The sequence below is a fragment of the Schistocerca piceifrons genome, chromosome 11 (assembly GCF_021461385.2).
Source record: "Schistocerca piceifrons isolate TAMUIC-IGC-003096 chromosome 11, iqSchPice1.1, whole genome shotgun sequence".
In the NCBI taxonomy this organism is placed as follows: Eukaryota; Metazoa; Arthropoda; class Insecta; order Orthoptera; family Acrididae; genus Schistocerca; species Schistocerca piceifrons.
This window is the reverse complement of record NC_060148.1, coordinates 50,101,102-50,127,511: the sequence shown is the minus strand read 5'-3', so window position 1 is coordinate 50,127,511 and position 26,410 is coordinate 50,101,102. Positions and strand designations below refer to the sequence as shown.

General features: G+C 44.8%; 1 protein-coding gene across 1 annotated transcript in view; it reads left to right on the top strand.

Annotated features, from left to right (window-relative positions):
- Positions 1–26,410, top strand: part of LOC124720402 (actin-binding Rho-activating protein-like) — a 193,365-nt gene that overhangs the window by 36,264 nt on the left and 130,691 nt on the right. The window contains exon 2 of the mRNA XM_047245740.1: positions 15,439–15,614. Coding sequence (XP_047101696.1) covers positions 15,439–15,614 — 176 coding nt within the window. The remainder of the gene's footprint in view (positions 1–15,438; positions 15,615–26,410) is intronic.

Below are 26,410 nucleotides of genomic sequence, written 5' to 3'. Positions count from 1 at the left end.
TGGCAAGTAAGTACCCACGTATTTTGTGGGCTAACGATTTCCTTTAAGAAGTCTACAGTTCAGTTCGGCGCTCAACCATCATATATGTAAGGATAATTGATCATTTTATAATTTGCTATCAAACGTACAGTTCGGCTGTAGAAGTCGTTTAACAACTGAAAATGCTATATCCTCTTTTCTCTGTGAGTTACTGGATGGGTTAAACAAAATATTTCGAGTGCGAAACATAATTTTTGATTTAACTAAGGCGTTTGGTTGTCCTCATCACAAAATATTGCGAAGACAGTAACTTCTTCTCGAAAGAACAGTTACTGTTGATGACCGTGCAGCTTTTCCCTGGAATAAATGACTTAACTCCAAACCTCAGCTGTCGACAGGTATTGTTGATATACCTCGATGTGGACCGCTGAAAATGTGTGCCCCGATCGGGACTCGAACCCGGGATCTCCTGCTTACATGGCAGACGCTCTATCCATCTGAACCACCGAGGACAGAGATGAATAGCGCGACTGCGGGGACTTATCCCGTGCACGCTTCCCGTGAGACTCACATTCTCAACTGTCCACAATTCTACATATGTATTGTACCTTATAGACATTTGCCCACTCACTGAGGTTTTCGGTTAGTCATCATTTATTCCAGGGAAAAGCTGCACGGTCATCAACAGTAACTGTTCTTTCGAGAACAAGTTGCTGTCTTCGTATATATAGTTAAAGGCTACCCAGCCATTGACCTTCGTCTGTGCGAATGCGCACAGGTTGCCCAAACTCTTACGGGAATCGCCAGAGCGTGCGCGACTAACGAGTGGGTGGGCAAATGTCTATAAGGTACAATACATATGTAGAATTGTGGACAGTTGGGAATGTGAGTCTCACGGGAAGCGTGCACGGGATAAGTCCCTGCAGTCGCGCTATTCATCTGTGTCCTTGGTGGCTCAGATGGATAGAGCGTCTGCCATGTAAGCAGGAGATCCCGGGTTCGACTTCCGGTCGGGGCACACATTTTCAGCTGTCCACATCGAGGTATAACAACAACACCTGTCGGCAGCTGAGGTTTTCAGTTAGTCATCATTTACAAAATATTGCTCCAGAAGTTGTACCATTACGGAATATGGGGCGTAACTCACGATTGGTTCACATATTACTTTAGCAACAGACAGCAAAAGCTCATTATGCACAGTGTTGTAGATGGCTGTGATGTGGAGCCTGAGTAGGGTACAGTCAAATGGGTGGTGCCCCAGGGATCAGTTTAGGGCCATTCCTGTTCCTTGGCTCTGAGCACTACGCGACTTAACTGCTGAGGTCATCAGTCCCATAGAACTTGGAACTACTTAAACCTAACTAACCTAAGGACATCACACACATCCATGCCCGAGGGAGGATTCGAACCTGCGACCGTAGCGGTCGCGCGGTTCGAGACTGTAGCGCCTAGAACCGTTCGGCCACCCCGGCCGGTCCATTCCTGTTCCTTATTTATATACGGTACATGTCCTCTAGTATTACAGGTAACTCTAAAATATTTCTGTTAGCTGACTAGCTTGGTAGTAAAGGATGTTGTGTGCAACATTGGCTCGGTTTCAAGTGGTGCAGTTCATGGCTTGTACAAAATAAACTAACGCTAAATCACACTAAGACTCACTTTTTTACCGTTTCTAACATATAATTCAACAAAACCTTACGTTTTAATTTCACAGAATGGGCCTATGATTAGTGAAACTGAACAGTTCAAATTTCTAGATAGTAAACTGTCGTGGAATGCCCACGTTCAGGATCTTGTTCAGAGACTTAATGCTTCCATTTTTACTATTCGAACGGTATCGGAAGTGAACGATCGTTCGACACGAAAATAGTCTACTTTGCTTATTTTCATTCGCTTATGTCGTATGGTATCATATTTTGGGGTACCTCTTCCATATCTTCTGGTAAACCTTCCGGGATGTAAGGTCGTGGTCCATGAAACTCTTCAGCCTCTTCAGCTCCTCACGTTTCGTCCAGAGCTGCGCTGGACATCTTCAGAGGAGAAGAAACACCCCTCTGAAGCTGTCCAGCGCAGCTCTGGGCGAAACGTTAGGAGCTGAAGAGTTTCATTGACCACGACCTTACATCCCGGAAGGTTTACCAGAAGATATGTCATCCGGTCGTGAAAGCCTTCATAGTACCTCTTCCAATCCTAAAAGAATGTTTTTGACCCAGAAACGGGCAGTTCAGGCAAAAGGTGGTGTATGTTCGCGAACCTCTTGTCGGCCCCTGCTCATGAGTCTGGGTATTTAGACATTGGCCTCGCAAATATATATATATATGTATAATCATCATCATCATTTAAGACTGATTATGCCTTTCAGCGCTCAGTCTGGAGCATAGCCCCCCCTTATACAGTCTTCCATGATCCCCTATTCAGTGCTAACATTGGTGCCTCTTCTGATGTTAAACCTATTACTTCAAAATCATTCTTAACCGAATCCAGGTACCTTCTCCTCGGTCTGACCCGACTCCTCCTACCCTCTACTGCTGAATCCATGAGTCTCTTGGGTAACCTTGCTTCTCCCATGCGTGTAACATGACCCCACCATCTAAGCCTGTTCGCCCTGACTGCTACATCTATAGAGTTCATTCCCAGTTTTTCTTTGATTTCATCATTGTGCACACCCTCCTGCCATTGTTCCCATCTACTAGTACCTGCAATCATCCTTCCTACTTTCATATCCGTAACCTCAACCTTGTTGATAAGGTAACCTGAATCCACCCAGCTTTCGCTCCCATACAACAAAGTTGGTCGAAAGATTGAACGGTGCACAGATAACTTAGTCTCGGTACTGACTTCCTTCTTGCAGAAGAGAGTAGATCGTAGCTGAGCGCTCACTGCATTAGCTTTGCTACACCTCGCTTCCAGTTCTTTCACTATGTTGCCATCCTGTGAGAATATGCATCCTAAGTACTTGAAACCGTCCACCTGTTCTAACTTTGTTCCTCATATTTGGCACTCAATCCGTTTATATTTCTTTCCCACTGCCATTACTTTCGTTTTGGAGATGCTAATCTTCATACCATAGTCCTTACATTTCTGATCTAGCTCTGAAATATTACTTTGCAAACTTTCAATCGAATCTGCCATCACAACTAAGTCATCCGCATATGCAAGACTGCTTATTTTGTGTTCACATATCTTAATCTCACAGAGCCAGTCTATTGTTTTCAATATATGATCCATAAATAATATGAACAACAGTGGAGACAGGTTGCAGCCTTGTCTTACCCCTGAAACTACTCTGAACCATGAACTCAATTTACCGTCAACTCTAACTGCTGCCTGACTATCCATGTAAAGACCTTTAAGTGCTTGCAAAAGTTTGCCTCCTATTCCATAATCTCATAGAACAGACAATAACTTCCTCCTAGGAACCCAGTCATATGCCTTTTCTAGATCTATAAAGCACAGATACAATTCCCTGTTCCACTCATAACACTTCTCCATTATTTGCCGTAAGCTAAAGATCTGGTCCTGACAACCTCTAAGAGGCCTAAACACACACTGATTTTCATCCAATTGGTCCTCAACTAATACTCGCACTTTCCTTTCAACAATACCTGAGAAGATTTTACCCACAACGCTGATTAAAGAGATACCTCTGTAGTTATTACAATCTTTTCTGTTTCCATGTTTAAAGATTGGTGTGATTACTGCGTTTGTCCAGTCTGATGGAACCTGTCCCGACTCCCAGGCCATTTCAATTATCCTGTGTAGCCATTTAAGACCTGACATTCCACTGTATTTGATGAGTTCCGACTTAATTTCATCCACCCCAGCCGCTTTATTGCACTGCAATCTATTGACCATTTTTCCACTTCCTCAAATGTGATCCTATTTCCATCATCATTCCTATCCCATTCTACCTCGAAATCTGAAACATTACTGATCGCATTTTCACCTACATTGAGCAACTCTTCAAAATATTCCCTCCATCTGCCCAAGGCATCCACAGGATTCACCAGCAGTTTTCCTGACCTGTCCAAAATACTTGTCATTTCCTTCTTACCTCCCTTTTGAAGACTGCTAATTACACTCCCGAATTGTTTTCCAGCAGCTTGACCCATAGTCTCCAACCTGTTTCCAAAGTCTTCCCACGATTTCTTCTTGGATGCTGCAATTATCTGTTTGGCTTTGTTTCTTTCTTCAACATAACTTTCTCTGTCTACCTGGGTTCCGGTATGTAGCCATTTTTGATACGCCTTCCTTTTCCTTTTACAGGCTGCCTTGACTGTGTCATTCCACCAAGCTGTTTGCTTCATCCTACTTTTACACACTACTGTTCCAAGACAATCTTTAGCCACTTCTAGTACTGTGTCCCTGTACCTTGTCCATTCCTATTCCAATGACTGTAATTGACTACATTCAACTAACTGGTACCTTTCTGAGATCGCTGTTATGTACTTGTGCCTGATTTCTTATCCTGAAGTTTCTTCACTCTTATCCTCCTACATATGGACCTGACCTCCTGCACTTTCGGCTTCACAATCCCAATTTCACTGCAGATTAAATAATGATCAGTGTCATCAAAGAATCCCCTGAATACACGTGTGTCCCTCACAGCCTTCCTGAATTCCTGATCTGTTATTATATAGTCAATGACAGATCTGGTTCCCCTGCCTTCCCAAGTATACCGGTGAATGTTCTTATGTTTAAAAAATGAGTATGTGATTACTAAGCCCATACTGGCACATAAATCCAAGAGTTGTTTCCCGTTCCTGTTGGCCTCCATATCCTCTCCAAATTTACCCATAACCTTTTCATACCCTTCTGTTCGATTTCCAATCCTGGCGTTAAAATCACCCATGAGCAGAACACGTCCTTTACTCTAACAACTACATCACTGAGTGCCTCATAAAAACTATCCATCTTATCTTGATCTGCCCCTTCACAATGCGAATATACTGACACAATCCTAATTTTCTTGCTAGACACTGTCAAATCTATCCACATCAGTCGTTCGTTTACATACCTTATTGCAACTACGCTGGGTTCCATTTCTTTCCTGATGTAAAGCCCTACACCCCATTGTGCTATTCCTGTTTTGACTCCTGACAGGTAGACCTTGTATTCTCCCACTTCCTCTTCTTTCTCACCCCTTACCCGAATGTCACTAACAGCTAAAACGTCCAGCCCCATCTTACTTGCAGCCTCTGCCAGCTCTACCTTCTTCCCAGAGTAGCCCCCATTGATATTAATAGCTCCCCATCTCATTACCATTTGTTTGCCAAGTCGTATCTTAGGAGTCCCTGGTTTGTCAGTTAGAGGTGGGACTCCGTCACCTCCAAAGGTCCGAGGCATTTTGCTCTGATTGTTGCCAGCATCATATTTAAAGTACCAGGTAAGCAGGTTGCTAGCCTTACTTGCCCCGAGTCCCATTTGGTTTTACCCCTAACGGCTGAGGGACTAACTGGTGGATTTGGTAGTCTTTGCTGTATATATATATATATATATATATATATATATATATATATATATATATATATACTGTCATTTCTTGTTAACAACTTTAGTTTAGTGCCAAGAATAACCAGCTTTCACTCAGTTAATAATCGGCAGAAAATCAATCCTGGATTTAGATCGGACTACCTTAACTCGTGTGCAGAAAGGTGTGGAGTATACTGCTGCATCCATTTTCAATAAGCTACCACTCGAATTCAAAAATCTTAACAGTAGTCCACGCACTTTCAAATCGAAACTGAAGAGTTTTCTCATGGGTCACTCCTATTCTGACGAGGAGTTCCTTGAAATATTAAGCTGATTCTTATGTTGTAATATTTATTGCGGTTACTTAAGCTAATGGCTTGAGTTTTCTGGGTTCATGAACATTTTATTTTTATCTGTTATTGCTTTTATGTTGTAATTTAATGTACTGACACGTTCCATGACCTTGGAGATTCGCTGTTCAAATTGGTCCTGCCGAACTTGGCGAGTAAATAAAAATAAAAGAAAACGAAGGTTTAGTCTTCACAATGGGCCTGGAAAGCTCCTGGGAGGCCAAAAAACGCTCGGCAGGTCAGATGCCAAGGCCAAGCTGATAGTTTCATTTGATTTTGAAGGATTAGTTCATCACGAATTTGTACCACAGTGAAACTGTTAATCGATGGTACTATCAGGATGTGTTGCGACGCCTGCGAGAAAGTGTGAGAAGGGAATGGCCAGAAATGTGGCGAGACAATTCGTGGCCCTTGCGTGACGATAACTCACCCGCACATTCTACATCTACTCCATACTCCGCAAGCCACCTGACGGTGTGTGGCGGAGGGTGGCATTCATCCTTGTTGGCCCGTGACTTCTAACAACCCTACCACAACAAAGGTCAAAAATTAATTATGATTTTAGTCTTGCTCACGCTGCTAAATATTGCATTTACAGACAACAACAAAGTTATACTATGTGGCAGGTGTCATTAGAGCACAGTTAATAACGGCATTTCATGAAATAATGGATAAACTAGGCACTCATCTTTTCGTGTTTCCCATGCTGGTCTCGTTGTGAACTCATGGCTCAATCGTCGAAAATCTAGGTAGTGATGATTCCAAGCTCGGATGGAAAGAGGCCTAGGTGTTATTCTACGATATTCAAAAGTTTTATAGATGTGTTTCATAACCCATTCTTGAAGATTAAACTTTTGCAATTTAGCACAACGGTGATGCAAAAAGTAATCAGCACTCCGCATTTAAGTTACACTTCTTTTTTATTACTTTTGTTGCATCACCACTTCACAATATAAAACATACTTGAAAATATCTTCCTCACTGTTAAAGTTCACATTTCATAAACTGGCTACAATTTGCGTCTTTTCAACATGACGGTCAAGACTTGACTCTCTAATTAACGATTACGCGCCCAAAAATCAGTTTCAAGTACGTCAAACATCATAGTGACAAAAGAAAGAATACATATAAGAATAATGTCATTGCAATATAAACATATCGATGTATCAAAGTACCTCTACATTAATGAAATCAAGTCTGAATGTTGTCACAGATATATGTTAACTATTTTACAGAAACACAGTAGAATATTGCTGGTATCGAGAGATTGAGGTGAGGTGCCGTAATGGTTACGTAATTCAAGTACCGTTACACACTATTGCACAAGAAACAAAATCACTGTGCTGTCTACATCTACATGGATACACCGCAAGTCACATTTAAGTACCTGCCAGAAGGTTCATCGAACCACCTTCACAATTCTCTATTATTCGTATCTCGTACAGCTCGCGAAAAGAACGAACATGTATACCTTCCCGTAAGAGCTCTGATTTCCCCTATTTTATGGTGCTCGTATCTCCTTATGTAGCTAGGCTTCAACAAAATATTTTCTTATTCAGAGGAGGAAGTTGGTGATTGGAAATTCGAGAGAACATTCCTCCGCAGAGCAAAACGTCTTCTTTTAATGATGTCCACCCAAATCCTGTGTCATTTCAGTGACACTCTCTCCCCCATTTCGCGATAATACAAAACGTGCTGCCTTTCTTTGAACTTTTTCGATGTATTGCATCAATCGTACCTGGTAAGGATCCTACACAGCGCAGCAGTATTCTAAAAGAGGACGGACAAGCGTACTGTAGGCAGTCTCCTTAGTAGGTTTGTTACATTTTCTAAGTGTCTTGGCAATAAAAAGCAGTCTTTGGTTAGCCTTCTCCACAACATTTCCTGTGTGTTTCTTCCAATTCAGGGTTGTTCATAATTGTAATTCCTAGATATTTAGCTGAATTTACAGCCTTTATATTTCAGTGATTTTTTATCGTGTACCAGAAGTTTAACGGATTCTTTTCGCACTCATGTGGATGACTCACACTTTTCGTTATTTAAGGTTATGTTATGTTAACTGGGGACCTAGAAACGACGGAGGGGCTCCGCTCCCACCGCAGCCGCAGTGGTCCACAACCCCACGACGACTGCCGCAGTCCACTTCACCCCTCCGCCGCCCCACACCGAACCCAGGGTTATTGAGCGGTTCGGCCCCCGGTGGCCCCCCCAGGGAACGTCTCACACCAGACGAGTGTAGCCCCTATGTTTGCATGGTAGAGTAATGGTGGTGTACGCGTACGTGGAGAACTTGTTTGCGCAGCAATCACCGACATAGTTAGCTGAGACGGAATAAGGGGAACCAGCCCGCATTCGCCGAGGCAGATGGAAAACCACCTAAAAACCATCCACAGGCTGGCGGGCTCACCGGCCCTCTACACAAATCCGCCAGGCGGATTCGTGCCGGGGACCAGGCGATCCTTCCCGCCCGGAAAGCAGTGCGTTAGACCGCACGGCCAACCGGGCGGCTTATTTAAGGTTAGTCGCCAAGTTTCGCACCATACGGCTATCTTTTCAAAATCGTTTTGCAGTTTGTTTTGAACTTCTGATGACTTCACTAGTCGATAAACGACAGCATCATCTGCAAACAACCTAAGACGGTTGCTCAGATAGATAACGAACAGCAGAGGGCCTGTAACACTACCTTGGGAAATGTCAGGAATCTCCTGTGTTTTACTCGATCACTTCCCGTCAGTTGCTAAGAACTGTGACCTTTCTGGCAGGAAATCGCGAATCCAGCCAAATATCTGGACGATATTCCGTAAGCACGAAGTTTCACTGCAAGCCGCTTGCGTCTACAGCGTCAAAAGCCTTCCGGAAAACCAGAAATACGGAACCAGTTTGAAATCGCTTGTCAATAGCACCCAACAGTTCATGCGAATAAAAAGCTAGTTGTGTTTCACAAGAACGATGTTTTCTAAATTCGTGTTGACATTGTGTCAATAGACTGTTTCCTTCGAGGTAGTTCATAATGTTCGGACACAATATATGTTCCAAAATCCTGCGGCATATCGACGTTAACGATATGGGCCTGTAATTTAGTGGATTACTCCTGCTACCTTTCTTGAATATTGCTGTGACCTGTGCAACTTTCCAGCCTTTGGGTGCAGATCTTTCGTCTAGCGAACGGTTGTATATGATTGTTAAGTGTGGAGCTATTGCATCAGCATACTCTGAAAGCAACCAAAATCGTATACAGTCTGGACCAGAAGACTTGCTTTTATTAAGTGATTTAAGTTGCTTCACTACTCCGAGCATATCTGCTTCTACGTTACTCATGTTCGCAGCTGTTCTTTATTCGAATTCTGGAATATTTACTTCGTGTTCTTTTGTAAAGGCATTTCGGTAGACCGTGTTTAGTAACTCTGCTTTGGCAGCACTGTCTTCGATAGTATCTCCATTGCTATCGCGCAGAGAAGGCATTGATTGTTTATTGCCGCTAACATACTTCGCATACGACCTTAATATCTTTGGATTTTCTGACTGGTTTCGACACAGAGTTTCGTTGTGCAAGCTGTAATTAGCATCTCGGATTCAAGTCCGCGCTAAATTTTGAGCTTCTGTAAAAGATCGCCAATCTTGGGGATTTTGCGTCTGTTTAAATTTGGCATGTTTGTTTCGTTGTTTCCGCAACAGTGTTCTGACCCGTTTTGTGTACCAAGGAGGATCAGCTCCGTCGTTTGTTAATTTATTTGGTGTAAATCTCTTTATTGCTGCCGATACTATTTCTTTGATTTTAAGCCTCATCTGGTGTACACTTGTATTCTTAATTTGGAATGAGTAGAGATTGCCTCTGAGGAAGGCGTCAAGTGAATCTTTATCTGCTTTTTTGAATAGGTATATTTTTCGTTCATTTTTGGAGGATTTGGGGATTACAATATTCAATCTCGCTACGACAACCCTGTCTTCACTAATCCCTGAATCGGTTTTGATGATCGTTGTTAACTCAGGATTATTTGTTGCTAAGAGGTCAAGTGTGTTTTCAAAGCCGTTTACTATTCGCGTAGGCTCACGAACTAACTCAAAAAACAAAACAAAAATGGTTCAAATGGCTCTGAGCACTATGGGACTTAACAGGTGAGGTCATCAGTCCCCTATACTTAGAACTACTTAAACCTAACTAACCTAAGGACATCACACACATCCATGCCCGCAGCAGGATTCGAACCTGCGACCGTAGCGGTTGCACCGTTCCGGACTGAAGCGCCTAGAACCGTTCGGCCACTGTCGCTGGCTCCCGCGTTGGCACTTGCTGATTGTCCAGTACTGAAATCTGCAGCATTTTACGGAAGGGTTACACTTCTATCACGTTGAACGATTCTGTTCAGTCGTCGTTGATCCTGTTGTTGCAGGATCTTTTTCCGGCCGCAGCGATGTCGGAGACTTTATGTTTTACCGGACTCTTAATATGCACGGTACACTCGTGAACTGATCGTATGGGTAAAAGCCCACTTCATTACTACCTCGGAGATTCTTTGTCCCAAGGCTCGTGCGCCGACTATAACGTTGAAACTCACTTAAATTCTGGTAACCTGTCATTATAGCAGCAGTAACCGATCTAACAACTGCGCCAGACACTTGTCTGATTTAGCTGTAGCCGACAGCAGCGCCGTATTCTGCCTGTTTACATACCTCTCTATTTGAATACGCATCCTTATACCATTTTCTTTGGCGCTGCAGCGTACTTTCCACAGCGAAACTTTGTCTCGAAACCTGGCAGAAAATCCAAACAGATTCTGGTCGTATGTAAGACATGCTAGCCGCAAGAGACAATCGATGCCTTCTGTAGCCGACAGCAATGGAAATGCTATCGACGACAGTACTGCTAAAGCAGACTTCCGAAATCCCTTCACCAAAGGAGACTAAGTAAATATTACAGAACGCAAATCTAGAACACCTGACAACATGAATAACTTAGAAGTGGATATCCTCGGAGTAGTGAGACAACTTAAATCACGTAATAAAATCGAGTCTTCTCATCGAGACTGTATACCAGTTAGGTTCCTTTCAGAGAATGCTGATGCAGTAGCTCCTTACTTAACAATCGTGGACAACCGCTCACTCTACGAAAGATCCGTACACAAACACTGGAAAGTTGCACAGGTCACACCAGTATTCAAGAAGGATAATTGCAGTAATCACTAAATTACCCTCCCACATCATAAACGTCGATATGCAGCAACATTTTGGAAGATATATTGTGTTCTAACATTATGGTTCAAATGGCTCTGAGCACTATGGGACTTAAAATCTGAGGTCATCGGTCCCCTATACGTCTGCAGCTACATCAGAGTGACCCGATTTGTGGAAGATTGCCAGTGACTACAACTCTTCTTGGAGGCAATTGCATTGAGATGTACAGATTTGTGTTCTTGTTACGATGATGTTTAATAAATTTCCGCTTCTAGGGAAACATGAAGACCCTTTATGGTCACCATGTAGACTATGAAGTTTTGTGCAAAGTATCTACGTCTACTATGAAGTTTTGTGGAAAGTATGTACATCTACATCGACATCTATACTCCACAAGCCACCTGGCGGTGTGTGGCGGAGGGTACCCTGAGTACCTCTATCGGTTCTCCCTTCTATTCCAGTATCGTATTGTTCGTGGAAAGGATTGTCGGTATGCCTCTGTGTGGGCTCTAATCTCTCTGATTTTATCATCACGGTCTCTTCGCGAGATATACGTAGGAGGGAGCAACATACTGCTTGATTCCTCTGTGAAGGTATGTTCTCGAAACTTCAACAAAAGCCCGTACCGAGCTACTGAGCGTCTCTCCTGCTGACTCTTCCACTGGAGTGTATCTATCATCTCCGTAACGCTTTCGCGATTACTAAATGATCCTGTAACGAAGCGCGCTGCTCTCCGTTGGATCTTCTCTATCTCTTCAATCAACCCTATCTGGTACGGATCCCACACCGGTGAGCAGTATTCGAGCAGTGGGGGAACAAGTGTACTGTAACCTACTTCTTTTGTTTTCGAACTGCATTTCTTTGGGATTCTTCTAATGAATCTCAGTCTGGCATCTGCTTTACTGACGATTAATTTTATACGGTCATTCCAGTTTAAATCACTCTTATTTCGGAAGACTGAAACATCCCCTTAGAAAATTTATCTATTACTGTGCTGATAAACCTCTTATGTTATCTGATTTTCAAACAGCTGAGCAGAACTGAACGTACTCAGACATTTCTCTCTTTACTTATTCTGATCAACACTAAACTGACACACAATATTTTTAGTGCAACGCAATCTGACTTGCAACAGTCCCTACAAAAAACTGGCCGTGACTAACGATAACCTATTCCTTTCATGAATCACTTACCTCACAAAAATATTCGTTACTCGAACTACTGCACTACAGAGAGCGCCAATACTACCAGCTAAATAAAGGATTCTAAGTACTGAAGGCACAAACTACTGATAGGCATAGTTAGCAAATGAAAGATTATATATATATATATACGCTCTGTTCACATCGAACTGTCCAACACTACAATAGCGAATATTTCAACAGCGCCAACCAGCCACAGACTGCACACAACACAGCCAGTGATTTTCATACAGAGCGCTACGTGACGTTACCAACATAAAAACCTAAACAGCCTACTTAGATAGACCAACATAAAAACCTAAACAGCCTGCTTACAAGACTTCTCTCCATTGAGAATGACATGCTGCGTTCTGTTATCTAGGAACTCTTCAATCCAATCACACAATTGGTCTGATCGTCCATATGCTCTTTCTTTGTTCATTAAACGACTGTGGGGAACTGTATCGAACGCCTTGCGGAAGTCAAGAAACACGGCATCTACCTGGGAACCCGTGTCTATGGCCCTCTGAGTCTCATGGACGAATAGCGCGAGCTGGGTTTCACACGATAGTCTTTTTCGAAACTCTTGCTGATTCCTACAGAGTAGATTTCTAGTCTCCAGAAAAGTCATTATACTCGAACATAATACGTATTCCAAAATTCTACAACTGATCGACGTTAGAAATATAGGTCTATAGTTCTGCACATCTGTTCGACGTCTCTTCTTGAAAACGGGCTGACCTGTGCCCTTTTCTAATTTTTTGGGAACGCTACGCTCTTCCAGAGACCTACGGTACTCCGCTGCAAGAAGGGGGGCAAGTTCATTCGCGTACTCTGTGTAAAATCGAACTGCTATCCCACCAGGACCAGCGGCCTTTCATCTTTTGAGCGATTTTAATTGATTTTCTATCACTCTGTCATCTATTTCGATATCTACCATTTTGTCATCTGTGCGACAATCTAGAGAAGGAACTACAGTGCAGTCTTCCTCTGTGAAACAGCTTTGGAAAAAGACATTTAGTATTTCGGCCTTTAGTCTGTCATCCTCCGTTTCAGAACAATTTTGGTCACAGAGTGACTGGACATTTTGTTGATCCACCTACCGCTTTAACATAAGACGAAAATTTCTTAGGATTTTCTGCCAAGTCAGTACATAGAACTTTACTTTCGAATTCACTGAACGCCTCTCGCATGGCCCTCCTCACACTACATTTCGCTTCGTGTAATTTTTGTTTGTCTTCAAGGCTATCATTATTGTTCCTCTATCGATTGCTGTTTGTATTATTTCAAACTGACTGGTTTCGTGACAGAGGGTTCCCATCGGGTGTTTATGATACTATAGCCTGTCATTTACGCAGCTTCCTTTACAATGGGTTAGCAAAAAAGGAGACGACACATCTTAAAAGTTTTCTAACTGTTTCTCTCTACAGGAACGTATCTTTGTCAATCTAGGAACTCCTCAGTTATGTTTTTTGTGTAATCCTCTGGTTTGTTTTATGTACAAATTATTTCAAAACTTTATGTTTAATTGCGACGGTATGTGTAAAAGGCACTCAAAAACTCAACAAGCCCATTACATCATTTTATTTGCAATTTTAATGTAAAGCGACAGTGCACTGCCATATGGCAGTGACCTTGATAGTGTTCCATTAAGACTGGTTACTACAACAAATTAGATAGAATATATTTTAGCTCTCTAATTCGAGTTTGATAAGTCTGGCAATAAAAAAAAAGAAAAAAAATGTTTGTGTCGCAAGTCACTCACCTTACTTCTCAATATAGTCCCCTCTGTGGAATATACACTTGGTCCAGTGCTCCTTCGGTTTTTTCATCTCATCAGAAAAATAGGTTCTGTTAAGCTCTGAAAAATACTCGTTGATTGCAAGTATCACTTCCCCATTTACTGAAAATTTCTTCCCAGCAAGCCAGAGTTTCACGTTAGGGAGCGGGGAGAAGTAACTTGGAGCTAAGTCTGGTGAAGAGGTTGGATAAGAAGCCATTTAATGCACCTTCGCCATTTTTATGACTAATGTCTGGGATACTGCGTTATTCTGGTGAAAGAGAACTTTGTTGCGTGCCAACCTCAGTCGTTTTTCAGCTGATGAAAGTTTCCAAAGATCCAACAATGAAGCATAACAGTTATCTATGAGGATTATTCCTTGGGAATCCCAAAATACAGTTGTCATCACAGTACCAGCTGACAAGATAATCTCTGCCTTCTTCAATGCACTTTCATCAGCATTTGTCCACCGTTTTGAATGTGGTTTTGACTCAAGTGTGTAATGATGGAGCCAGGTTTCATCAACAGTCGCAAATCGTGCTGAAACACGGTGCCAGGTATGCTTTTGGTTGGTTGCGAGCCATTGTGGCATCCACTTCGCACAGAGCACACACAACTTCTCTGTAGTTAGTTCTCCCTCAGCTGAGATGCTCGCAGTTTCAGAAATCTCACGAATTTGTATCCAGCAGTCTTGCGTTTCCATATTGTGGATTTTGTCACTGGTTTCCTTTGTGGTAACATCAACTGGACGGCCACAGCATTCTTTGTCTTGGTTGCTTGGTCGACCACATTTAAATTCAGTAATCTAAAATTAAGTAGTCTTCAAAGGTGTTGCAAAGTCTGCATGAACTTCATCCACTTCTGTTTTGATTTGTGTGGCAGCCCAAGTTCAAATGAAAATGTTTAATAACGGCATGAAACTTGTTTTTTTTTTTTTTCATTTCCAGTTGCAATCGACTCACTGAACAATTCAGAAATCTGTCAATAATGAACTGTGTGCTGCACATTGTTGAAATTCTTTATACAAACCTTGGAATAATCAAGCTTACCAACCATGGTTCAATTTTTTCATGTATGTTTACCAGACTTATCAAACTACCCAAATATTGTAAACACAAGATTGTAAACCGATTGTCATTTATTTTTATGTATTTTAACAGATACAAAGAAGGACTACACTGTCTGAAACAGGTCAGTTTGATAAAAACAGGAAGTGTACATGTTCTACAAGCAGCAATAGCGATTTCCATCCCTGTGACAAGTTTGTCCAATTTTGTCAAAAATTTCTAATTGTAACCAACAAAAGTATATTACAGTTTTAAATGAAGTGATGGTTTTTTCCTGACCAGCTTTGTGTATTACTGTCACAGGCCCACTTTTACCTCGGACGCACTGTATGTGCTGTAGCTGGGGAAACACAGTGGGTCAGGGCCGCGCTCTCAGAGTCTGTCTGCACATTTTATAGCGCCGAGCTTTCTTTGCGACAAAAGGCGTCCTTCCTCAGGGTGTGCCGGGCGAGGAGCCACGCCGGCGGCGCAGCAGCAGCCCGCGCCTGCTGGACCGCGTGCAGCTGTTCGACCGCGTGGCGCAGGAGCACGCCGAGTCGCAGGCCACCAACCCCTTCTCCGACCACTTCCAGGGCCGCGTCTCGCCTCGGCCCGACGACCCCGACTACGGCAAGTGAGTGCTGTGCGGCAGCAGTCTGGCAAAAGTATAGCGTTAACCTCCTCTTAATGTATACTTTTTTCACATTTGAAACTGTCACGTATAAAAATACGTGCGATATCTACATTACTAAATGGCTAACACAATGCGCACTGATACAGATCCAATTTCTACTGGTACACAGCTGGAGGTACTTCAAAAATGGTTCAAATGACTCTGAGCACTATGGGACTCAACATCTTGGGTCATAAGTCCCCTAGAACTTAGAACTACTTAAACCTAACCAACCTAAGGACATCACACACACCCATGCCCGAGGCATGATTCGAACCTGCGACCGTGGCAGTCCCGCGGTTCCGGACTGCAGCGCCAGAACCGCAAGGCCACCGCGGCCGGCCAGCTGGAGCTACTCGTGGATGATCAGACACTGTAGAGGTACCAAATGTTCACTGCTATGTTGCACTTACTGATTCAAAACCCCAGACTCTTCTATGGCAACAAGATCCACTGATGTAGCGCGCTATGAGGCCGCAAATTCTGCTACATTGTGAACAATACAAACGCCAGCATTTGGATGCAGTTTTCCTCACAATGAACTGGAGTACAAGGCTAGCAAAGAAGCTCCAAAAATAAACTGTATAAGGTATACGATTTTAATAAGCTGCCTGTATAAACTACTCATCATGTGTATGAACGAGCAAACACCATTCAAAAAAAAAAAAAAAAAAAAAAAAAAAAAAAAAAAAAAAAAAAAAACTGTACTTCATCAAATTTATCCAAAAAGTTAATTCATAATATACACTACTGGCCATTAAAATTGCTACACCAAGAAGAAATGTAGATCATAAACAGGTATTCATTGGACAAATATATTATACTTGAACTGACATGTGATTACATTTTCTCGAAATTTTGGTGCATGGATCCTGAGAAATCAGTACCCAGAACAACCACCTCTGGCCGTAAGAACAGCCATGATACACCTGGGCACTGAGTCAAACAGAGCTTGGATGGCGTGTACAGGTACAGCTGCCCATGCAGCTTCAACACGATACCACAGGTCATCAAGAGTAGTGACTGGCGTATTGCGATGAGCCAGTTGCTCGACCACCATTGACCAGACGTTTTCAGTTGGTGAGAGATCTGGAGAATGTGCTGGCCAGGGCAGCAGTCGAACATTTTCTGTATCCAGAAAGGCCCGTACAGGACCTGTAACATGTGGTCGTGCATTATCCTGTTGAAATGTAGGGTTTCACAGGGATCAAATGAAGGGTAGAGCCACGGGTCGTAACACGTCTGAAATGTAACGTCCACTGTTCAAAGTGCCGTCAATGCGAACAAGAGGTGACTAAAACGTGTAACCAATGGCACCCTATATCATCACGCCAGGTGATGCGTCAGTATGGTGATGACGAATCCACGCTTCCAATGTGCGTTCACCACGATGTCGCCCAACAAGTATACGACCATCATGATGCTGTAAACAGAACCTGGATTCATCCGAAAAAAGGACGTTTTGCCAATCGTGCACCCAGGTTCGTCGTTGAGTACGCCATTGCAGGCGCTCCTGTCTGTGATGCAGCGTCAAGGATAACCGCTGCCACGGTCTCCGAGCTGACAGTCCATGCTGCTGCAAACGTCGTCGAACTGTTCGTGTCTTGCAAACCTCCCCATCTGTTGACTCAGGGATCGAGATGTGGCTGCACGATCCGTTACAGCCATGCAGACAAGAAGCCTGTCATCTCGACTGCTAGTGATACGAGGCCGTTGGGATCCAGCACGGCGTTCCCTATTACCCCCCTGAACCCACCGATTCCATATTCTGCTAACAGTCATTGGACCTCGACCAACGCGAGCAGCAATGTCGCGATACGATAAACCGCAATCGCGATAGGCTACAATCCGACATTTATCAAAGTCGGAAACGTGATGATACAGATTTCTCCTCCTTACACGAGGAAACACAACAACGTTTCACCAGGCTACGCCTGTCAACTGCTGTTTGTGTATGAGAAATCGGTTGGAAACTTTCCTCATGTCAGCACGTTGTAGGTGTCGCAAAAGGCGCCAACCTTGTGTGAATGCTCTGAAAAGCTAATCATTGGCATATCACAGCATCTTCTTCCTGTCGGTTAAATTTCGCGTTTGTAGCACGTCATCTTCGTGGTGTAGCAATTTTAATGGCCAGTAGTGTAAATACACTGCCTGATAAAGGAAGTGAAGCTCGCACAAGACACGGTCAGATGTCAATGTAACTATGTACATGTACAGACCATTGGTGGGTATGTAAATGATTGGAGTGGCAGTGTTCGTGACAGGTAGAGGTAGAGCAGCCCCAGATGGTACTAAAGTTGTTCATGTTTATTGCTGGTACCAGACTTGGTAGGGTATATAAGAAAGTTCAAAATGGTTCAAATGGCTCTGAGCACTATGGGACTTAACTTCTGTGGTCATCAGTCCTCTAGAACTTAGAACTACGTAAACCTAACTAACCTAAGGACAACACACATCCATGCCGGAGGCAGGATTCCAACCTGCGACCGTAGCGGTCACGCAGTTCCAGACTATAGCGCCTAGAACCACTCGGCCACTCCGGCCGTCGTATAAGAAAGTGGACAGGGTCAGATGTTGAAGGAAGAGGGGAAGGAAGGTTATGATTTAAGGTTCCATCGACGTCAGGGTGATTAGAGGTGGCGCACAACCAACAGAATGTTTCAAGGGATGGGGAAGAAAATCGACCGTACCCTTTCAAAGCAATCTCCCTGGCATTTGAGTGAGCAACTTAGGGGAATCACAGAGAACCTAAATCAGGATTGATGGTCTCGGATTTGAAGAGTTGCCCTCGCAAATATGAGCCCTGTGTGCTATCCACTGCCCCACCTCAGTCAGTATGAGATGTTGAGTGGGGCAGCGGTATCCACGTCTGACACAATCTGAAAAGGGCCTCATTGTGGGTCTCCAGGTGGCCAATCGGTCGCATCGTACGGTACCTGTATTTATGGATTGCCCAAAAGTCACAGTGGCCTGATTTTGGAAGCGTAGGTTTGGGATGGTGATTTCACGTCGTCAATGTTCTTCTCGATCAGATCACGCCTGACCACGAGAAGGGATGATGGCTGTATTGCGCACCAAGCACATGGTAACCGCTTCACATATGCGCCTGTACTCTGAGAACAAGTAATGGACTCAATGCGACATACTGTGCCATTCAACACCATTGGACCAAGACTGACAGCAGCCGAACTGGGGAATTACTGTCACATGTGCACAATGCCGCTGACACCACAAGACAAACAGAGACGTTTGCAGTGGCGCCATCACCAGGAAGCATATATTGTAGGTCTACGTCTACATCGTTAGTCTGTAGTGCCTGGCACGGGGTTTTTCGAACCACCTTGACCATTTCTCTGCCGCTCCACTATCGAATAGCGTGTGGAGAAAAAGAACACTTAGCAGTTTCCGTGCAAGGTATGATTTTTCTTATTTTATTGCGACGATCATTCCTCCCTATGTAGTTGGGCGCCGACACAATATTTTCACACTCTGAGAAGAAAGCTGGTGACTGAAATTTTATGAGAATACCCTCCCGCAACGAAGAAACCCTTATGGTTGCCACCCCAGTTTACATATCACATCCGTGGCGCTCTCTCCCCTGTTTCGGGATAGTACAAAACGAGCTGACATTCTTTGAATTTTTTTCAAGTTATCCACCGGCCCTATCTGATGCAGATCCCACACTGCACAGCAGTACCCCAGAAGAGGACGTACAAGCATAGTATAGGCTGTCTCTTTATTAGACCTGCTGCATTTTCTCAGTGTTCTGGCAATTTTATCTATGTGAACGTTCCAACTTAATTTATTCGTAATATTGCTGACGAGTGGCATTGCACTGTGTTCGGCGACGAATCGGGTTCTGCACTACCCCATCGTCGACCACTGTGGCAGCAACCTGGGGAGAGGTCACATTCCTCGAATCTTCTGCTGAGACACAACGGTATTACTTCTGCTGTCATGGCATGGGGAACATGGGGTATGACTTCAGGTCAGAGATGGCTATTATTGACGGAATTATGACAGCACGGTGGTAGGAACATAACGGACATTCTGTGTCCACACATGTCACCTCTCACGTGATAGAATTGTGGTATCATTTTTCAACAGGACAATGCTCACAAACACGATTTGTGTCGCTATGAACTGTCTGCATGATTTTGAAGATACTCTAGTGATTAGGAACAGCCTGTAACCTCCCCATCACTTATCGACCTTAATGACAGTGAAAAATTAAACCGCGTGCACCTAATGGAAATTTGGGAAAAGCAATCGTCACTGGTGGAAATTAATTTTGAAAAGGGGTAAAGTTAATAAAGAAAGTAAATGTGCGGTCGTTATGTTAACAATTAACTGGCGGTAATTAGATATTTGAGATTTGTGGAAAATTACGGTCGCAAGTCCTATGGACAACTACTATAATAACTGAAAATGAAAGATTAATGCATTTATAATTAGCACTAAAAGCGTGGCTACTGAAGGTTGACACGTGTAGTGTGAAAACTGAATGTTTGCCAGAAGTAATAAATTTCGCTACACTCGGACTTAATTTAGCAAAAGAATAAATGGAACTGGGAAACTGAAAGTTAATTTAGTGACTGAAATTAATAGTGAAACTTTGTTTCTGAAGCACTACGAAATTCAATAAAATAAGGTTAGCCTTGGGCTACCTCAACAATCATTTCAAAAACTACTTGGATCTACGCAATTTAGAAATAAGAGATTTAACTTTGAACTTGAATTAAATGATTCTCGACAATTAACAATAGTAAAATTTAGTATCAAGCTGAGCTGCAGTCACACGTAAGCTAAAATATGGTAACAAAACTCGCACCCTTAATTTGTGCTTGTGTAATCTAAATATTGTAGCCAGCTATGAATACTTTAACTGAACTTTGAGTTTAAAGCAGTGAAATGGAGTGATATTACTTTAACTCTGGCGTTTGAATTTCAACGACACTCGGGTTCATTCCGGAAAAGGAAGCGACGCTGCTTGGTAATGCAATTGGGACAATGAGCAACAAAGATTCACGCTACGTTGCTGTAGTTTAGTGAAAAAAATTTAACAGTTAGAAAAGCTGAGGTGTGCCGTACAGTTCTAAAACTTTACGTGCTTTTAGTATTCCTTGTTGGTTGATTGAAGGTTTGCAGTCGTCGATCGGGGAGGTGGCGACAGTCACTCATTGCCCACCGTCGCTGTTGCAGAAGCTGGATGTTGGCGCGCCTTCTTCTCGACACGGTCACCAGGCGAAACAGGCTCTCGGTGTGCGCCAGCTGATGCTCCCCGTCCGCGACACCGTGTCAGAAACTATCATAGCAAGTCGAGCGCAATTACATGCTGCCAAACCCGGAAAGCGCGGCAACTTGCGGGAGCGTCACACAACACACCTGCTCCACCGCCCAACTCCAGCCAGACTCTGCTCTGCCCGCGCTCCATACGGCATAGTTAACACTACCCAAGATCCTAAACACTTTGGTTCTCCACACAACCTATCGATGTAATCGTTCGATAGTATAGTTTTGCCTAGGCCAGACCTAGCGTAAAAATACAAATAATATTTACAAAACAAACCAGTTGTACATCGACATAAATGCATATACACTCCTGGAAATGGAAAAAAGAACACATTGACACCGGTCTGTCAGACCCACCATACTTGCTCCGGACACTGCGAGAGGGCTGTACAAGCAATGATCACACGCACGGCACAACGGACACACCAGGAACCGCGGTGTTGGCCGTCGAATGGCGCTAGCTGCGCAGCATTTGTGCACCGCCGCCGTCAGTGTCAGCCAGTTTGCCGTGGCATACGGAGCTCCATCGCAGTCTTTAACACTGGTAGCATGCCGCGACAGCGTGGACGTGAACCGTATGTGCAGTTGACGGACTTTGAGCGAGGGCGTATAGTGGGCATGCGGGAGGCCGGGTGGACGTACCGCCGAATTGCTCAACACGTGGGGCGTGAGGTCTCCACAGTACATCGATGTTGTCGCCAGTGGTCGGCGGAAGGTGCACGTGCCCGTCGACCTGGGACCGGACCGCAGCGACGCACGGATGCACGCCAAGACCGTAGGATCCTACGCAGTGCCGTAGGGGACCGCACCGCCACTTCCCAGCAAATTAGGGACACTGTTGCTCCTGGGGTATCGGCGAGGACCATTCGCAACCGTCTCCATGAAGCTGGGCTACGGTCCCGCACACCGAAAGGCCGTCTTCCGCTCACGCCCCAACATCGTGCAGCCCGCCTCCAGTGGTGTCGCGACAGGCGTGAATGGAGGGACGAATGGAGACGTGTCGTCTTCAGCGATGAGAGTCGCTTCTGCCTTGGTGCCAATGATGGTCGTATGCGTGTTTGGCGCCGTGCAGGTGAGCGCCACAATCAGGACTGCATACGACCGAGGCACACAGGGCCAACACCCGGCATCATGGTGTGGGGAGCGATCTCCTACACTGGCCGTACACCACTGGTGATCGTCGTGGGGACACTGAATAGTGCACGGTACATCCAAACCGTCATCGAACCCATCGTTCTACCATTCCTAGACCGGCAAGGGAACTTGCTGTTCCAACAGGACAATGCACGTCCGCATGTATCCCGTGCCACCCAACGTGCTCTAGAAGGTATAAGTCAACTACCCTGGCCAGCAAGATCTCCGGATCTGTCCCCCATTGAGCATGTTTGGGACTGGATGAAGCGTCGTCTCACGCGGTCTGCATGTCCAGCACGAACGCTGGTCCAACTGAGGCGCCAGGTGGAAATGGCATGGCAAGCCGTTCCACAGGACTACATCCAGCATCTCTACGATTGTCTCCATGGGAGAATAGCAGCCTGCACTGCTGCTAAAGGCGGATATACACTGTACTAGTGCCGACATTGTGCATGCTCTGTTGCCTGTGTCAATGTGCCTGTGGTTCTGTCAGTGTGATCATGTGATGTATCTGACCCTAGGAATGTGTCAATAAAGTTTCCCCTTCCTGGGACAATGATTTCACGGTGTTCTTATTTCAATTTCCAGGAGTGTATATATATATATAAATACATACATACATACATACATACACCCCTGGAAATGGAAAAAAGAACACATTGACACCGGTGTGTCAGACCCACCATACTTGCTCCGGACACTGCGAGAGGGCTGTACAAGCAATGATCAGACGCACGGCACAGCGGTGTTGGCCGTCGAATGGCGCTAGCTGCGCAGCATTTGTGCACCGCCGCCGTCAGTGTCAGACAGTTTGCCGTGGCATACGGAGCTCCATCGCAGTCTTTAACACTGGTAGCATGCCGCGACAGCGTTGACGTGAACCGTATGTGCAGTTGACGGACTTTGAGCGAGGGCGTATAGTGGGCATGCGGGAGGCCGGGTGGACGTACCGCCGAATTGCTCAACACGTGGGGCGTGAGGTCTTCACAGTACATCGATGTTGTCGCCAGTGGTCGGCGGAAGGTGCACGTCCCCGTCGACCCGGGACCGGACCGCAGCGACGCACGGATGCACGCCAAGACCGTAGGATCCTACGCAGTGCCGTAGGAGACCGCACCGCCACTTCCCAGCAAATTAGGGACACTGTTGCTCCTGGGGTATCGGCGAGGACCATTCGCAACCGTCTCCATGAAGCTGGGCTACGGTCCCGCACACCGTTCGGCCGTCTTCCGCTCACGCCCCAACATCGTGCAGCCCGCCTCCAGTGGTGTCGCGACAGGCGTGAATGGAGGGACGAATGGAGACGTGTCGTCTTCAGCGATGAGAGTCGCTTCTGCCTTGGTGCCAATGATGGTCGTATGCGTGTTTGGCGCCGTGCAGGTGAGCGCCACAATCAGGAGTGCGTACGACCGAGGCACACAGGGCCAACACCCGGCATCATGGTGTGGGGAGCGATCTCCTACACTGGCCGTACACCACTGGTGATCGTCGAGGGGACACTGAATGGTGCACGGTACATCCAAACCGTCATCGAACCCATCGTTCTACCATTCCTAGACCGTCAAGGGAACTTGCTGTTCCAACAGGACAATGCACGTCCGCATGTATCCCGTGCCACCCAACGTGCTCTAGAAGGTATAAGTCAACTACCCTGGCCAGCAAGATCTCCGGATCTGTCCCCCATTGAGCATGTTTGGGACTGGATGAAGCGTCGTCTCACGCGGTCTGCACGTCCAGCACGAACGCTGGTCCAACTGAGGCGCCAGGTGGAAATGGCATGGCAAGCCGTTCCACAGGACTACATCCAGCATCTCTACGATCGTCTCCATGGGAGAATAGCAGCCTGCATTGCTACGAAAGGTGGATATACACTGTACTAGTGCCGACATTGTGCATGCTCTGTTGCCTGTGTCTATGTGCCTGTGGTTCTGTCAGTGTGATCATGTGACGTATCTGACCCCAGGAATGTGTCAATAAAGTTTCCCCTTCCTGGGACAATGAATTCACGGTGTTCTTATTTCAATTTCCAGGAGTGTATATATATATATATATATATATATATATAGTAAAACAATTACAATATATAAAGAAGCAGAAATGTCATATCTTGAGGTAACAAAATAAGGAAAAAAACTTGTAGTATAAGAGATGGAAATAGGAGGATATGCATTTCCGGCGTTACAAGCCCCCTATCCGCCCTGACATAATATGTGTGGGACTATTCCAGACAGCAGCTCTGTCCTAGTACCAGTATCCCCAATATCGAGAACCACTCACAAACGTTGTGGGGCACCTCGTCTCATGGGATGACAGAATGGCTTTGTGACACCATTCCCTTCTGAGTGAGGGCATGAATCCAGGCCAAGTTCTTTATACGAGGGTTGGAATTACACGAAGGAACTACACACAGGAGGCGGCCACACGGGTAGCGGGGGCTGTGCGGAAGGGACTGGGCGGTTTTTTAGGTTAGAGGGTCTCGGGGAACCACAGAAGGGACGTCCGTGTAAAAGTGGGCAGGTAAACCACAGTAAGGTAGTTGTAGGAACGATTGGCACTGTCGTTGTAAATTGTCGTTGCTGTGTTGGGAAAGAACCAGAGCTCCAGGCCCTAATAGAAAGCACTGAAGCTCAAATAGTTGTAAGTACAGAGAACTGGCTAAAGCCGGAAATAAGTTCAGCCGAAATTTTTTCAAACGATCTAGTAGTGTTCAAAATGGTTGAAATGGCTCTGAGCACTATGCGACTTAACTTCTGAGGACATCAGTCGCCTAGAACTTAGAACTAATTAGACCTAAGGACATCACACACATCCATGCCCGAGGCAGGATTCGAACCTGCGACCGTAGCGGTCACGCGGTTCCAGACTGAAGCGCCTTTAACCGCATGGCCACACCGGCCGGCTCTAGTAGTGTTCAGAAAGGACAGATTAAATACAGTTGGTGCTGGAGTATTTATTGCTGTCAGAGGTAGTTTGCCTTGTAGCGAAATTGAAGTAGATAGTTCGTGTGAAATAGTATGGGTAGAGGTTATACCTGACATTTGGACTAAACTATTAACTGGATCGTTTTACCGACTCCCGACTCACCAGGAAAGTACTTGGGCTCGAACAAACACAAATACACCAAAATCGTGTGAGAAATAATCTAAAGGTCTCTTATTGCACTAGTGATATCCTGCATCTGCAAAACTCTGCAGTCGTCCGTTAGAGACCTCTGTGTATGCCGTGCCGCATTGCACACTGAGCTGCCGGTACGCCAGTCGGGACCAGTAGGGACGGTGCAGTGTGCCTCTGAAGTTGCGTTTTGTGACATTATTTGTGTACTGAAGCGTCAGATGGCTCGGCGATTGGTAATCAGTCCTCCTAATGTATTGCGATTGGTTGAGATGAAGTTACGAAGAGCCCTTCTTCGTGAAGATGGTACTGGTGTAGAAGACGAATGATTCGCATGTTTTCTGGTATCTATTATAGTGCAGAAATATGAGCATAAGTTAGAAACAGATACTGTCGTAACACTAACACATAATGATGATGATAGGGATGATAATGACGAACAGCTCACTGCAAACGGTAGTGCTACGGAAAGTGCGGGAAGAGGCGATGGAAGCAGTGACAGTGAATACCAACCGTCTCTCAAGAAGGAGGTTAAAGTTGCAAGTATCATCACGGCGTTTGATGAGAACACACTGGAGAACATGTACGATGATTATTACGTAAGAGGTTTCGACACATACGGCAAGCTTATGAAAAGATACCCTAAACTGAAGTCTAAAAGCAATATTGAAAACATACTGGATTAAGTGGCAAAGAAAAGAGAAAGAAATACAATTTTCAAAGGAAATCGTACACTGCTGTTCAAGACCATCAAGGAGCGTGTAATGGCGAAATTCGATGAAGCGCGAGAATGCGGTTCCGCCGTTCATTATCGGCATTTACAACATTGGGCATTGGACGTAGCCAGATATCTCGGGTGTACAAACTTTACAGCTTCACTAGCATTTATTACTAATTTGGAAAAGGAGTTTAGGATAACATCACGCCGTATCACTATGCTCCAAGCACGAAAAGATAAGGATGACGAAGAAGAGCTTATTGAAAGAACTCAAACGTTTGTTGCTGACGTCAATGAGCATATCACGAGAGAAAACATCGATATTAGTTCTGTATGGAACTGTGATCAGAGTCAGTTCAACTATGAACTTTCTTGTAACAGAACACTATCCATGAAAGGGGATGGAAACACTGTCGCGATGTTGCAGTCAGTTAACTGTGCAACACATAGTTACACGATCGATGTTGCTATATCAATGGACGGACGATTGGCAGACAAACTC